Source organism: Grus americana, chromosome 11, assembly GCF_028858705.1.
Source record: "Grus americana isolate bGruAme1 chromosome 11, bGruAme1.mat, whole genome shotgun sequence".
Taxonomy (NCBI): Eukaryota; Metazoa; Chordata; class Aves; order Gruiformes; family Gruidae; genus Grus; species Grus americana.
The window spans coordinates 6960445-6977244 of record NC_072862.1 but is presented as its reverse complement, the minus strand read 5'-3'; the positions used below and the strand labels follow the sequence as shown (position 1 = coordinate 6977244).

The 16800-nt window shown below is 38.6% G+C and overlaps 1 protein-coding gene across 1 annotated transcript in view; it reads right to left on the bottom strand.

The window, feature by feature from the left end:
- Positions 1-310: 310 nt before the first annotated feature.
- SUCLG2 (succinate-CoA ligase GDP-forming subunit beta) overlaps positions 311-16800 on the bottom strand; it is a 131824-nt gene continuing 115334 nt past the window's right edge. Inside the window, exons 10-11 of the mRNA XM_054838493.1 lie at positions 8648-8768; positions 311-1429 (exon numbers count right to left, since the gene is read on the bottom strand). Coding sequence (XP_054694468.1) covers positions 1314-1429; positions 8648-8768 — 237 coding nt within the window. The 3' untranslated portion in view covers positions 311-1313. The remainder of the gene's footprint in view (positions 1430-8647; positions 8769-16800) is intronic.

Below are 16800 nucleotides of genomic sequence, written 5' to 3'. Positions count from 1 at the left end.
TATTGATTAGAGCCACACAAAAATCACAATTAAGAATTTATTAGACAAATTTTTACCTCTCTGCCCATTTACAAGACCAGATCATAATATCCACTCATTTGTTCACTGTTCAAATTTATTGATGATTTTCAGCATGTAATTCCTGTGCTGAGTGAGATTTGTACTGAGTTCTTTAGTTACACAAGCCATTTGGTATTGTCTTCTGTTCCCTGAATGAATGATTTGTGTAACTAACAGCTTGAATTTTGACTGTTACAAAAGAATATATAATCAAAATAAATCTTGGGCAATATCTGAGTACTGAAACTTATTTTTTTTCTTTTTTCTTGTACGTATTTTTACTGATGCCTGAGAAATCAAATACTTTAAAAATGGAAAAGTTCATTTGTGCTTTATTCCCAATAAATCAGAAATGGTTTTTGGAAGTTAAATCAATTGAAGAATTGCTCCTGACAGAAAACAGGTTCTCATCTTATTTTAAAACCTCACAGCAGTGACATACTTATGAAAGAGGTTATTTAAAAAAGTTAGCAGCCATTTTCTTAGTGGCAGACACATCCTCCTCGAGCTCTATGTATGGCACTGTCACACCTAGAAATACTGCACCTCATTTCCAAAAACTAGAAAATAAAATGAATCACATTTTGCTGGCTTACAGGCACAGTATAAGAATGGAAGGTCTTTTCGCTCCCAATTGTTCGATCCCTTTTCCTATTGTGAGGTATACTTTGGCATCTACAAAAGAAAATCATCTTAAGGCAAAATGTGTGATTTCTAGAAAAGAAAATAAACATTATTCATTTGAATAAAAATAGATATTGTAAGCACAATTTTTTACATTATTGTAAAAGTCCATAAAAAATATAAACCCATTATTAGTTTGCTGACTCTTTACAATATAAAAAAATGAATGAAAATATCGTTAATTAGGTGAACTACGTGTGTTTGATTAAAGAACAATCCTGTTTATAGAAGTCAATTAGTAATTATTTTATCTTATCATGAGTTTATCAGTGACAATTTTGGAAGGAAAGCAGAAACAGAGCTTTATGAAGTGAAGTATTACTTACGACAATTCTGAGTAACAAAATGACCAAACTTAGATGAAGACATACAAACTTTTCAAGAACGTAGCTGCAAAATTTCTGAAGCCTGACTTGCAAGCCTATGGCCTGAGTTTGCCATGTATCACAAATTAAGTCCACCGACTCTGATGACTGCTTAGAAAAACTCCACTAATCCTCTCTGAAACAAGAACAGGAATGACGCCTTGTGAAACACGCACACTTTCCATGAGAATAATCTTCAAGTTGTCATTTTTTGGCCACGCTAGCCACTGCCTTCTTTGCTGCATCCTCAAGGTCATTTGCAGACGTGATGGGGAGTCCACTTTCATTCAGAATACGCTGGGCTTCGTGAACATTTGTTCCTAAAAAAGAACATTGACTGTAGTTACTAATTAATATTAATGAATAAATGAGCATCTTCTATTAAATCTCTATAAAAGCAGTTAATGCTTCAAACCTCACATCATTTCACTTTAACAACAGATTCGATGAGTGGTTTAGACTGAGTTGAGAAGAACAAACTCTTATTTTCAATAACAATTTTGACAGACAATGCAGTCGGTAATAGCACTTGCATCTACAAGAGGGGCTTTGTGAAGATTAGAGGGTCAATCCAACGTCCACCAGAGTCAGTCGGGACATCCGGCAAGAGCAGTGGATAATGGATCACGTATCAGGCCTTTAAGACACTCTGAAGATTTAACACATTTATTAACAACAAGCGGGTACAGCTAATCAGCACTCAGTGAAACAACAAAATTCACCCATGTTATCTGAAAGCTGCAAAATTGGCTATTGAAAGACAAAGATTTTGGTAATCCTGAAAAATCTAACTGGTTTTGAGCTGCTCTTGAATACACTTTTTTCTGCTAAAACAGGGGGACGCAGAGGTGTCTGAAGCATTCGGCATGGCACTGTTCCCTCCGCTGCTGCTGCACTAAATTATCCCATGTCAAAGGAGACTGTATGGCTATACAGTACAAGTGCTCCTTTTCATACATAAAGAGCTCAAATTTAGTCAACCAACTACACGCACAGTAAAGGAAAAAAAACATAAATTAAAAAAAATATTTCAGGAAAGCATGTTTTTCATACGTATAAGAGACAAATGCATCACCTTCCCATTTACTCTAGCTGATTCTTGTTGGAAAACAAAAGACAAACAGAAAATACGAATTCTCCAGAGCTTTTTCCAGCAAAGCCAAGTGACAGTTTTGCTCACCGATACGCTCTGCACCAGAGAAGCACTTGGAGTCAGATATCCCACTGAGGACGTGGAAGTCACTCTTTGGGATCACACCACTAGTCACAAGCACAAGACCCTGAGCTGATCCTCTTCAGGATCAATTCTACCCCCCTCTGCATCAAGTTCCTTGTTCATTTGCCATGTCAAAATGCTTAATTACTTTGTAGTTCCTAGACCGAGCAAAATGAATTTTAATTATATTTGGAGCTATACTCTAATTATATCCTTAATTATTAACCAAGGAAGGAGCATACTCTTTACTGTGCAACTTCCAGAATGCTCATTTTAAAGGGTGATCTTGCTTTTTTTGGCAGACTTTACAAAATGTCTGAAATTGTACAGCAGAAGCAGAGAAATTCAAAAGTCTTTTTCAACAGTGTGCCGAGGTCAGGATTCCCACTCCCGGCACCGAGAGACCAAAGACATCTCTGTCGCAGCAGGCCCCAGCAATTGGCGATAGGAGAGGCAGGTGTCTGGAAGAGGAACGTGGGACCCCATCTGCTAGCTGCTTAAAAGCCCTGGCAGAAGAGGTCACGCTTCCCATCGACATGCAGAAGACACACTGTGGGACTTGTGTAGGAAGGTCAAAGACATCTGAAATCTCTGACAGAAGGGGGATTTGGTTGCATAGTAACATCCAGAACTGTACAGGACTTTTCCTACAGAAAAAAAGAATACTGTGGGGAAAAAAGAGCATAATATTTGATTCTTTTTTTCAACCATCCTATACTAACGTAACGTGGAAGCTGCTAATTGCCAGTACAGAACCGTACAGGGAAGTCAGAACGCATTACAAAGGTTCTCTTCTCTGTTAAGTTCCTCACATTTGTATAGTGATTCCCATCAAGTCTTGAAGGTTTTATCTATTATTTAGATACAGGTGTGATAAACATTTAAAACCGTCAAGATTGTACCGATCTCTTAAATAGAATTCTATAAGACAAAGGGGGAAAAAAAAAAGGAAAGAGAGAAAAAATTTCCTAGAAGTTTTCCCACAGAGAAAAATATTATGCTGTTTGTGATAGCCACATAGTATTTAAAACTAACTTTTGCTCTTCACTAAGTGGCCAGTATTAATTTACTAACAGGTCAGAGTGGGAACAATACATTGGATCTATTCTGCGCTGCATTGATTGCTCTACACACCACTTGTCTGACATGCATCACAAAATCAATACAAAACACAGCCCACGAAGAAGGGAGGGGGGAGTTTATGCAAACAAATGAAAATATGAAAGCTGAAAAAACCCCCGCTGCAGTCAAAAGAGTAAGGGTACACTTTGTATTTATTAAATAAAAAACTGTTTTATAGGCAGGCCATACAACTAAACATATTTTTCAGCAAGGATTTCCTCTGCTGCAATTTTCTTTTTTTAATGATAGCTCTTTATCCCATTGTGATAAGTATTTTAGATACACGGAGCATACAGCCATGATAATGAAATCCTGCTAAAAGCAGAGGTAAGAGTTTCAAAACTAAATGTTCAGAAAACACTGGAAACATTTAAGAATCTACAAAGGGTATCATCTTATTGCAGCAGACATTAAAATAAACAACTAAATAATCCCATTGTTCTAACATTAACCTCCTGCCACTGGATGGTGTCAGAGAACTGTAAACGGAATCCCATACACAGGCTCTCAGAATAACCTGCCCTTCACCTACACTGCAGCCAGCTGAGAAATGGAGAAAATTCAGAGGACTGAAGGCTGGCAGGCTGGGGTTGTTTTTGCTAGGGGTGGGGGTGTGGGGGGTGTTGTTTAGGTTTTGTTGTTCATTTGTTTTGTTTGGTTGGGGGGTTTTTTTTGTTTTTTTGGGGGGGTTTTTTTGTTTGTTTTTTAACTTGACTCCTGATAGAGGTACGGCTTTCTGATGAAAAGAAGTTGTTTCCTTCTGACACATATTACTGTCAATGACACTCCATGGAAAACCAGGAAAGATATAATTTTATCAGCAAATACTTTCAGGCTCTTTAATCTAAATATCCTCCCCTTCTGAAACCTGGGTTTTGCAACCACCTCTCTGTCTGTGTACATGCAATCCCTCACGTTTACACTTCTATTGCCTTGAAATCTCTGCTGTCACTAGCGAAGCGAATCTTTTCAACTCATTACCTAAAAATGGTAGTAATAAATATTCTATCTAAGCATGTTTCTATAAATTGTAATATTATACCAGCACACATTGTTACAAATGAGTCGATAGGACTGCATAGGTTGACTGAAAACAAACAAACAAATAAAACACCCCCAACCATACTCCAATAGGATTTTGATAATGTTCATTTATTCACTTGCACTGTCATAAAACCAAGAGGAACAGGCTAAATTGGTTTAATGCTGATGGCTGGAGAGGATGCAAGACTCTGCAATGCCATTTCTAGCCTTTCAAGCAAATAAGATATTAGGGGAGTATATGTTTGGTATACCCTAAGAAATAGAAGACTAAAATAAAAAATAATCTGATCTACCCAAAACATTCTGCTATGACAAAATATTTCACAATATGCAGATTGTCTGAAAATTATTATTGATGTGAACATGTTGTGACCATGTTGCATTATCAAGAGGAATGGTTCAGCTTTGATATGCTACACTGATGAGCCTATCAAGAGCCAAATTTCCCCCCCTCAGCATGGATCCAGGTGATGTCATTTCTGCTACCCAGAGCTTAGGAACTCACAGCCTCTCAGGTCTCAAAGACAAAGGTACTGGAGAATAAGGGATGAGTTTGAAGATGTCTTTAGAGGCTGATAAGAATAAAGTTCTAAATGTGACTTTGAAATACCTCATTGTTCTCTCTTGATGGGCAATTTGGGATACAAAAAAGAAAAATTAAAAAAAATCACAGGCATATATACAAGTTCATATTTTTGAGCAAGATATACAAATTGGAGCAAAATTTCACTTGTGTCTAAAAGATTTCTGAATATGTTAAAAAAAATCATTAGATTCTGAAGAACACAGATGACTAATCATGTGGCTGAAAATATAATAGGAAATTTTGGATTCAGACATTTGAATAAAAGCCAACTTGCTTCTACCAGTGTTTCAACATATTAAGCAGTTCTAAATCCTCCCAATTCTCCTTGTCCTATGACCAGAGAAGCACAGAATTGATTTGTGGAAAGAGAGAGAATGTAAAATTTCTAGCATAGGAAGAGGACATCTAATTCACAATTCTTTTTTATTCTTTCCTCTCTTCATCTAACTCTGAGCTACATAAATGAGAAACAAGGTTTGACTTCCATTCGGCTCTCCTGGTTAGATTTCACAAAACTTAATTGAAGTTCATTACACTTTAAAGGGGAAAAATGCTGCATAAAACCAGCAGAAGATAGTTTTCTACATCTGTAAAAGATAAAATTTGGAATATGTGGTTTCTCCATTTGTCCATGAGCCTTTTAAACAATAATAATCCTGTGTCTCAGCTGGTGAGTTCTTGCCTTATCAGTAAGGCAAGTAAATACGTGTAATTATAAAGTTACCATTTTCAAAGAGGAGAGTAATCCTTTCTTTATCCACTGGTAAAACAGCTTGTAATTATTATACAACTGAGAACAAAGATTCGTCCACAGAATCCTGCTAAATCAAGACAGATTTGACTGATTAAAACTCTAGTCATCAAGACATTTGTAATACAGTGCATGCGAGCAGAGTCTTTAAAGTGCAGGTCACAAATCTGTTAGATTTATGGGAATAATCATGAACCTTCTGTTGGAAAAATGTTCAAAATGGAAATCCAAACCAGTGCTTGTCCCTTTTTCTCTTTTTGAATTGTAAAATGTTATCAGTGATGATTTAAAAAGTCTTGGGTAGCCTTATGACTTCCATAGTACTCATTATTAATTCAAAATCCTTATATGTTTAGATAACCCGGTGTGAGTTAGTTCAAAGAAGAACAAGGAAGATGATTAAGGATCCAGAGGGATTGATTTCTGAGGAAAGATTAAAAGAACCAAATATATATATATTGCTTGGTTGGGTGATTAAAGAGGCAGAGAAAGCAGGACTTACAAGCTAACAGTTTCCAAGTACAACATCTGAAGGCTGTAAACATCATAGCTCTTTGGTTAGGATGAATTGATGGGTAACACTAAGAATAAGAGAAGGAATTAAAAAAACTTTTGAGATATGCAAAAATGATAATTTGCCATATTATACTGGGACAGGGTTTCCTAAAGAAAATATGGCATCGCCATCTCTGGAGTCAGCAGCTAGTCTAGGAGAAGCATTACTGCAAACCTAGTCAAGAGTGAGGGATCATAGGCAGATGATCAACAAAAGATGTTTGCATTACAATGTGTGTTCGACATTCTAAGGATTCAGCTTCGGTCTCTGTGGATGAAGCAGCACACGGCTCTCAAAGGTTGCAGGCACGAAAGGAACAGGCACCATGCAGTCGCCTCTGCAGGGCTTGGTGCAGCAGCCCTCCTGCTCCACACCACCTCTTCCAGACAAACTCCACAGTACAGTAGCACCACCAGGACTCTCCTCGTTCAGCCCAGGGACTGCTTTGCCTCTTGCAATCTCCCAGAAGTCACATTAAAAAAAAATATTCACCCTTACTTGTGTACAGTCACGGAAGTATTGAAAGTACCGGAGAAAGGTCAAGAAAACCCAGTGGCGGATCTAGCAGACTGGTTTAAAATGAGTTGATTTTCTTGTTTCTCTTATACTGGTTTCAAATATTGCAATAGAAATGACTTGCAACTATCTTGTTCATAAGGAAAACTAATGGCTTTTCCAATATCTTCACGTAAAAAACAACAGCTACAATAGATGAGACGTCTTGCAGATCTGACAGATAAACTTTTTCCCAGCTATGACAGACAGAAGAAGTTTTTTTGCTAAGACGAAGAGCTAAACAACATTGCCTAGAGCTGATAAACAACGAGATTTTATATTACGAAACTTTCCTGCTTCTAACCAACATCCATCAGTCCCTCCTTCATCCATATTAAACGATCTATTTACTCTCTTAAGGTGTTCAGCGATGCTGCATCATCCAAACAAAATCTTCCATTTTAGAGTATTTAAATTTTTCTGAACTTACCAGAGCAAAAGCCTACCCAAGTTAAACCAAGAACACACTCTAGAAAGTGTTCGAACCCTGCAGTGAAACGCACAGCAGAACTTTTACAAGACAAAATTGCATGTGACACAGGCTGTGGTCTCCCCCGACGTGAACTACGTATCATGTGCAGTGTAGCAGGAGGAGGAGGGATGGGAAACCCCGCTTTCTCAGGAAAGGCAAAGCAAGGACCCCTCTAACCAAAGGGGTAATCTGTGTCTTCATGAGTCCTGGTAACTTTCTTTTTTGAAAAGGAAAAAGCCTGGTGTATTCAGAACATTTTCTCCCCCCGCCCTTTATCATAATGTTAAAAACCACCTTTGTTTTGTACCTCAGGTACATAAAGGGATGCACTTCCTCCTTTCACCACCAACGCTGAGTGATAGGACATTTTATGCTCTTTACACACACCCAAACATGAATATTGATGTTTTTGAGGAACAGGCCTTAAAAAAACCAAACCAAACAAAAAACTAGAAAAACCTCTATTTTCCAAACTTACTTAGTAAAAAAGCAATGTTTTAAGCTTACCAGAGTTGGGTGCTGATGACAACCAAAGCACTTTTTACTTCAATGGCAGAAGAAGAATCTCCTTTCCTCCTTCAGGGTACTTCTCAGAAATTAGAGACAGAATTCAATCTGCCATTACGTTAAGCCAGTAACTGCCAAAAAGTGCTCTTCCTTACCTCTCTATTACCTTTTTGTTTCCAATTTAACAATGCTGGATGTAGTTAAAAAAAAGTAATTCCTTACCATTACCAAATTTTCTGGTTTTTAATGGATTTTAATTGGACTGGATATTTGGGCAGAAGAACACGTTACAGTAATCTCTCTCTCACAAATACTGTTTCTAACATCTTTCTTTTAATTATGATATTGGAGTAAATTTAAGAAAACTGTATGTTGCTGCAGGTTTAGCAATAATGGAATTGCATTCAGTAAAAAATCATTTGAAAAAGAAATACCTTCCAGTAAACAGAAACTTTCATCAAAATAATTTCCATTTGCATTGCAAATCCTAGAAGCAAAACCATAATGCTTTCATTGCAAAATGTTATTGCTGCGAGTACCACAAGGGATCAGGGATACAGAAATATGTAAGGAAAGAGTTGATTGACTTGAGGTCACGCTATGGATGAAGAATTAGACATATTCTTATTGTGTGGGACTAACCTGTTTAGAGCTCTGAGATGGAAGAAAGCTGAAGTGGATTACTGCACACCTGAGGGACGATTTTTGTCTGAAACCAACAGCACTCACCTTCCAGTCTGACCACCAGAGGTACTTTCAGCTCCAGCTCTCGGCAGGCTTTGGTAATACCATTGGCGATAATGGCACAGTTCACAATCCCACCAAAAATGTTTACAAGGATTGCTTCAACCTGTAGGAATGAAACAGAATAGGAAACAGGTGGATTTTTTACTTGCCTTTTTTTTTTTTGGTTTTGTTTTTTAAACAAACAGAAGTTGAAAGATCCAAACCAGGGTCCAAATTCCCCTCTGTCAGGCAGATTCTCATTTATGGAAGGAACCAGCTTCACCTCTGTACTCAGAGAACTTGATTCTGAGTCTATTGTTTCTGTAGTGTGTAGCAGTGATTAATTGCCCTGGTCTAAACTGGCATGGTAATTAATGTCATAAACACATTATTACACAGAAAAGGGGAATTTCTATTGATAAGTATAAATAAAAAGAGATTAAACAATTGTATTTTGGATTTTTTTAATGTATTGAAAAAATCATTAGAGGTTGGAGCTCAGAAGACACAGTGTATGAATGTGCAGATGCACATGCAGCGAAATATTCACGTGGACACTTCACAGAACAATCTGGATACACACTTTATCATGAGCAGTACAGAGGAAAAGGTAATATACTTGTCCTGACTCAGTAAAGAGGAGTAAAAATCCCTTCTAATCAAGAAGAAGCGGCACGCCATGAGGAACATTCATTACAACAGATTAACTGATAACCTCAAAAAACTGTTATTCGTCAGGTTCTGGAAACTGAAATTCCTGCACCCAATTCACAATTAAATTACGTTTCACAACATACAAGACCTTAATACATACAAGATAGTATTACGGTTTCTTTCCACTTGTAAGGTAGTATAATATTGAACCCAGGCTTCCCACTGTGGCTTATTAAGTCAAGGGACACACCGCGCAGATGCAGCTATGCTGTTTCTCAATTCCATAGTGGGGCTAATCCACAACATTCGAGGTACTCTACAATAAGCTTCACTGGGTGTCACAAACAAGCTTTGCCAGAATCATGTTGACTCAAAAGAAGACAAGATAAAGAGGGGATTAGGTTTGAAGGAATGAAATATCACTGGATTTCACTTGTGCATGATGTCAATCGCAATTATGCTTAACTCATTGCACAAGATGAACAGATTCACTTTGCCCACCTCCAGGTAGCCAGACTCATACCAGCACCGACAAAATTCCCTGCAGTCACGCACGTTTATAGCTCTGCACAATCGGGTTTAATATTTCTCCGCAGACAAAACGTGACAATTAACTCCTGTGATGTGCAGTCACACACACAGATTGAAAGCTCACCACTGTTAGGAATACTGCCATCCCCGATGCAGCAATAAAAAGAAAAAAATCTCAACAAATACTTTGCTTCCCACATGAAATCAGCTCACAGATATCCTTCAGCAGTACCCTGGACAGCAAAAGCATCCCTTACTGTAAACATATGCTGTGTTTACATTGCTCTGTAGAACTCCAATGCTAGCAGAACAATCATAAAATGAAGATGGCAATGGGACTACCTCGTTGACATCTCTCATCACCTGCTGGTGCTCCCAGCTCCAAGAGTTCCCATGATGCCGCCCAGAAGTGGCCACAACAGTTCCCATCTGACCATACAGGACACAGCGTATTAGACGCCAACTCTTTCATCTAGTTTTCCAGCGCTGATGTGCTGGGATGCTGCCTGCCCCTGCTATTTTTCTCCTCTTACTATCTGCAGTGGAGTCATCCAGTTAAGATTAGCTCACTCTTCTGGGCATCCTGATACTATAAACAGAATTCTTGCGTGCATTTTCAAAGCAGAAAACCTCTTTAATGCTATATAAGTAGAACAATAATTAATAATAAACTCCCTTAAAAATCCTGATATGCAAATTTCTCCCTCTGAAATTAGGTACGGTGATTCGGTACACATGACACCAACTGCTCCACTTCATAGAGCCTGCACAGTTACAGCCTGCATACCGCTCATGGCATGGCTTCCTCATCACAGGCAGAGCACACTAGGTATCAGAGGGAAATTATTAATCCAGTTAAATCAAAACATACAATTTAATTGATTTTGTAACTCTCTTATAGTTTAGACATGGGACAACACTTTAATGACACATGCATTTCCCAGTCTAGGGTTTTCTGGATATTATGTTGGTGATGCCATTGCAATTATTTTTTTCCACCTTTGCATTGTTATAAAATCCTTAACTTTGTAGAACCTAGTGAAACCTTAGAAGGCCCCTTCTCTGCCTTGTTCCTGCTGCCTGTGCACATGCAAACATTCTCGGTGTTAGGAGGTGAAAATACGTAAAGTACAAATCGAACCCTTCAAACCCTTATCACATTAACCCTTATAGTAAGGAGACAGCTATGCAAAGCACTTTGACATTAAAATATACTAGTGATGTATTCTATCAGCAGGACAAACCACGGACACTGATCCACTTTTCTAATACATGCTACTAATTCAGGGACATTGCACCAGGCATGCGACAGATCAACATAACCAAGTGTGTTTACATTATTAGAGATAAGGAGGAGGATTTTATACCCAGTACAGATATTTTAATTCCTGATGCAGACATTCTCATTTAAGGATCTGCTTTTCAGCTTTCAAGCTGAATTCTAATCAGGTCTTCTAATCCATTGGCAGCAAAAGGGAAAAAAAAAAAAAAGTTGAAGGAAATTAGATGCAGTTTGGATAATTGATGTTTGTATGCTTGGCTTTAATAAAAATACACTGTTAAATCAGAGAGGAGTCTAAAAGGATTTAATCAATAAGGAACTGAATCGGGTAGAGAATTCAATCTCAGGTTTTATTGTAATCTTCCAAATAAGCCAAAAGATCAGTCCAAATGATGCTGAGATTCACTTTAACTCTGCTGAAATTTGTGAACATTGTTTATATATGCTTCTGTAGCCTGACTAGATCTTGCATTTCCAGCTGAAAGAACTTTAACATTCAGACCCAGCAGATGGATGAAAAGGTTTTTCAGTATTTCATGTGCACAGAGAATGCGCAATCTCTGTATTATTTAAGTCTATAAGAAAAACAAATGTCCCATCGTATACCAGAACCATTACATATTAACATGCTCAGTATCTAACGCACATGGACTACTAGACACATTAAGGAGAGGACAAACTGTCTACATACAAGACAGGTTACTTGATAGCATGATTATTCTAATAACCATTTTTATCCAACAGCATGCCTTATAAAATTATTTTGTATTTCGGCAACATTAAGGAAACTAAAGATAGCAGTATATCCACAGGTTAGGTTCTTTCCATCCACTGAAACTACTGATGGATGTGAAATCACCATCGAATGTACTCACAACTGATTATGGACTTGGAGAAACAAGGGAACCCACGATAGCGTGAAGACATCACCATCAGTGGTGGTAACAACCTGCAGTCTGCCAGGTCTAAGCACCAATGTTGGGAAGCAAAAGTGATAGAAACTGAGCGAGATAAAACATTATCACTGTCTTATGATGCTAGTTATGGTACTGAATCTTTGCAAATACCGGAATACCCGTTAATCCCACAACTCCTAAATACTATATGAACATATACGCAGACACACAGCTAGCCTTTTCTCTATTTAAGAAATTAGATATATTTATGTATTGCTATATCTATATAAAATCTATGTTGCTTTATTAATAAAACTAACAGTTTTAATTTACAGTGACTTTTTGTTAAAGTGAGCCTTGACAAAGCCTGCGATTCTGCTTTGAATGTCTGGCACCAAAAAAACCCCACCCAAATGAGGGTAATTGTATACTAACTGCAGTAACGGTGCTAGGAGATGACTGTTAGAGTTGTATTGGATCACCAACATAATCCACAAGGCTGTCAGGTTTCACGCAAATAAGGGCATTTTATGTACAGCAGAAGCAGCTTTACATACCTGCCTGCACTCTAAAAAATAGATATTGTGTGTGTGCATTTACTAGATTTTCTTCTTTTTTTTTTCTCTCAAATGTTCTTTGCCTTAACAAAATGCACACTGAGATCTGATCATCATACACTTAAGGATTAACACAGGCATCACCTATAAAGCATTCCACCTTTCCTGCAGCTCATTTATAAATCTATACACAGGACGTCTCGCTGTCTGCAGCCGCTGCATTCCAGTCTGCTGAATATCCTTCAGAGTCCGCACTAACACCACAAATTCTTTACACAAAGAGAGAGAGGACAAAAACTTGACACTTGCAAGTTGTTATTTCTCTTTCATTTTCACATTACGTCATCTGATGACAGCAGGGAAGAGTCGCAACAGTTTTCCTACTATTAGCACCGCCAGATGCACGCCTTGCGACTTTGTATGCGTCTTTTCCCTTATATGCACACATGGATGCATGAACACTCACACAGTGAACTATAAATATTACTATAAAATCACCAATATAATCTCTGACCTTGCTGTAAATTGTTGCTCAGAAACACAATCCAGTTAGTTGAAAACAAGCTATTCAGCAGCTGTCAGTAAAACCACATCTGCAGCAAATTAAAAGCTACACTAGTAAAGAACTTGCTTACAGTTTGCTTTGATTGAAATCTGAAAAAAACCCACCTTTACATTTCAAGCTAACTAAATTCATTTATTGACCACCCCTCTCTCTTTCATCAGCTAAAAGTGTACCCAGACAATATGAAGCACACTGTATTTGTCAAGTTTTCTTCTCCAGGATGCCACAGGTCACATATACATGGAAGACAGTGGGTTTGCACGGTACAGCTGGCAAACATTTTCATGCGTGGAGGCTTCGAGCATTTTTTAAATAATGCATTTTTAAATAAAACGTGTATCATGTCTCCCAATCCTTCTGGTCAGCGGGGTCTAATTTTGTATCTGCAAACCCACATTATTTTACCAAATGAAACCATTAAGTTGCCAGAAAGGAAACAAGAAAAGCAAGCCAGCAGCACACTGACAGGCATTTTTCTTCTCTCCTTCCTTCAACATGAGAAACACCAGTGGAAGGGCAATATCTCGAATCGCTCGAACATATCAAAGAACATAGGGAAGCTGACACTGCGGGACGCTGGGACACAAGCACGGAGGCTGCAGAGGTATTGCCAGCTCATGGGGGGAAAGTAAAGGGGCTTTAACCTACAGCTGGATACAGACGTCCAGTGCTGCAAACACAGACAAGCCTGAGAAGCGCTGTCACTTCAGAGTTTTATATTCCCAATCTCATCTTCAGAGACACTTAGCACCTCAACTCCCAGGGAATCCCCGTTAAAATAAAAGGGTATTCACCACTCCGAAATCAGATACCCAGGTTGCAGTTTGGCCTCACAAAGATCCACTGGCTTTCGTAACAGTGACATGCAAGAGCTTCTTTCTCAGAGCTGAAGATTGTGGGAACTTCTACTAACAGCAAGGCATCAAGAACTGCTGCAGTTTAGAGACATGCAAGCCATGATGTGCTTATGTGCCAGGATTAGAGAATCTCAGGAACATATATTTAATTAGCTACAGGTAAGCAAGGAACTTTCTCTCCTTCAGCTTCTTAGTGACTACACATTGCTTTTATTAAGAAAGAAATCGTCAGCATGACAAGGAGAAGGTGAGTCCCCTTGTTACCTGCTTTGGAGACATAGACACTGAGGCAGAGGGATGAGGACATTTTCCAAACTCTTTGGAGACGGTTCAGTTTACCTGGATTACATATCAAATGTTCTTATGTCATGTCCCAGACAAAGATCTTTTCCCTATGCCTTTTAAGAGGTAGGTAGCAACACTAAGAAAAACACCTCAAGCCATTGGGTAGAATGGCATGCATAGTTCTTCGCTTTGAATCTAATAACGTGCATCTAATCCTTCCTATTATTCCATTGGTCTTTATTATTCATTCATTCAGTTTACAAAATTATTTTCAATGTGAAAGAAGCAGATTATCTCCAACTCTCAATACAATGTAATAAAAATGTAATAATGCCATACACTTGCATCTTCACGCTAAATCATTCTGCTCCAACTGATAAGTCAGATACAAACATTTTTAAATGTCTCTATATTATTATAACTTGGACCGCAGGTCAAATGTAACTTTTTCTTATCCAGTTTTGAAATATTACTCTAATCCTCTAGCTTTTTATATCAGACATTTGAAAATAAAGATTAAACCTACCGTATCAGAGCAGCACGAAAAATTTACAAACACAAAACCGATTGCTTAAAATAGCCACTAGAGGACAGTGCGATTCAATGTGGAAAAGGAATTTAACAATCTCCTTGGAGAGACGAGCAGGGTTATTTTTTCTACTTAAAGCCAAACTATCTCATTTTACTTTATAAAAATGATGCAAAATATTATTTTGCTTCTTTGGGATGGTATTTTGAAAGTCTGAAGGTGATAAATTTAAGGAGGCCGAATCAACAAAAAGCAAAGCAAGAAACCGTGCAGTTGGGTGAAGAAATACTGATACAATGCAATTTTGAATGTTTTATACTATTCTAAAATAGGTCAAGGTGTAAAATTCACTAGTAATACACCCTTATGGTGCAGCAGGAAAGAAACTCTGACGAATCCTCAAAACAAAATCAAGATTTTTGTGTCTGGGGGGACTGGCTGACAGACAGGAAAAGCAGGTTAAGTAGTTTCTCCAATGCTATTTTTTCGCCTAAATTCAAGAGGTTCCTCAGGAACGCAAGTCTCACCGAGAGCAAACGTCCTCTGCTGCTGCCTCCCGTTGTTGCAGGTTAAGCCCTTTTCTTGAATGGCTGGTGAGGCGGCAGTATGTGGCCTGCGTACCAGCCCAGCGCTGGAGGAATTCCTTTCAGCAATGCGACTCCTTCGGTGCCAGGCTAAGAGTCCCAGCTACCACGTTTTTGTAAAATCAAACCTTTGTGGCTCCGGTTTCTGATGTGCTAAAACAGTCTGCCTACAGTCTTCAGTCTTTCCTGCTTATAGAAAATTCAGGATGTAGAACAGGATACAATTTTATCGGCTTTTGCTGCTTGGAAAATGATTCAGCAGCAATCCTCTGCTAATTGACCAGACCCAGGCTGCAGCCCTTCGATGGGGTAAGAAAACCATGCAGGTAAGCAGGGTTCTGTTGCTGGGAGAGCTCTGGTGCCCTCAGATACCATAGACGGCTCCCAGAATGGACCACCAGGAACATCGCTGCCCTGGGATTTTGTCTTCTCTGTAGCACTGACATAAGAAAAAAAATCAAGGGATCAGAGCTCATTAAAGTAATGGTTTGAGATGAAATGAGAACTGGCAGATTACGCACCACAATACGGTGTTAGAAACAGTCCCCCGAGACCTTCCTTTGCCCAGCCGCAAGGAGCCCATGTTTTGGGAACAGAAATATTCCGATTCTAGACACCCAGACTCCAAATTCCAAAATATCATGGCGGGCAGCAACGTGACCTTGGGAACCTTCATTTCAATATTACTTTTCAGTGAGGCAAGTCTTGCATTGAGCTGGTTTTGGGAACATTTCCTTGCCTGCAGGACACACACTCTGCACACCCTGAGCCCTGGCACAAACACGTTCACCACGATAACGCCGTCATTCCTGTGCAGCCCTTGGTATGTGGTCACACTTCAGAGGTGTTTATGAAGATGCAAACCATCACGTGCTTTCTATGCCTGTGCTACCACCTGGCAAGACATCAGTCAGCTCCTGTCCAGAAACCATACACACCATGTTAATACAGTCCAGAGTATGAGCTAATTAATCTGACTTCAGAATACAGGCCGAGCAGGCAAGTGAGTGCCTGCAACCATACAGGCATGTTCTTTCACTGATAGGAAGCACAACCACTTCCTAACGTAATCCTTAATTATGATAATAAGGGACAAGAATAAGGAAACAGAGGGAAAGGAAAATGTTGAGACCACAAAGTACTATTCTGAAGTATATTTGAGAATCAGGACAACAGCTTTTAGTATTGTTTTGGGGACAAAACGCAGCTGATAGTTGCTAGAACAATTGCATTTTTCGTGTCAATATGGGAGAATAACTCTTCTATCAGATCAGGGGTACAAGGAATAAAAGTACATAAATTTGTTCTGACTGTCTTTAAACATCTGAGCTTCAAGGAGATCAAGCCTCTGGATGAGCAGATCAGAATGAAGACCAATATAAAATTAAGAGATGATGACAACCTACATGACCACAT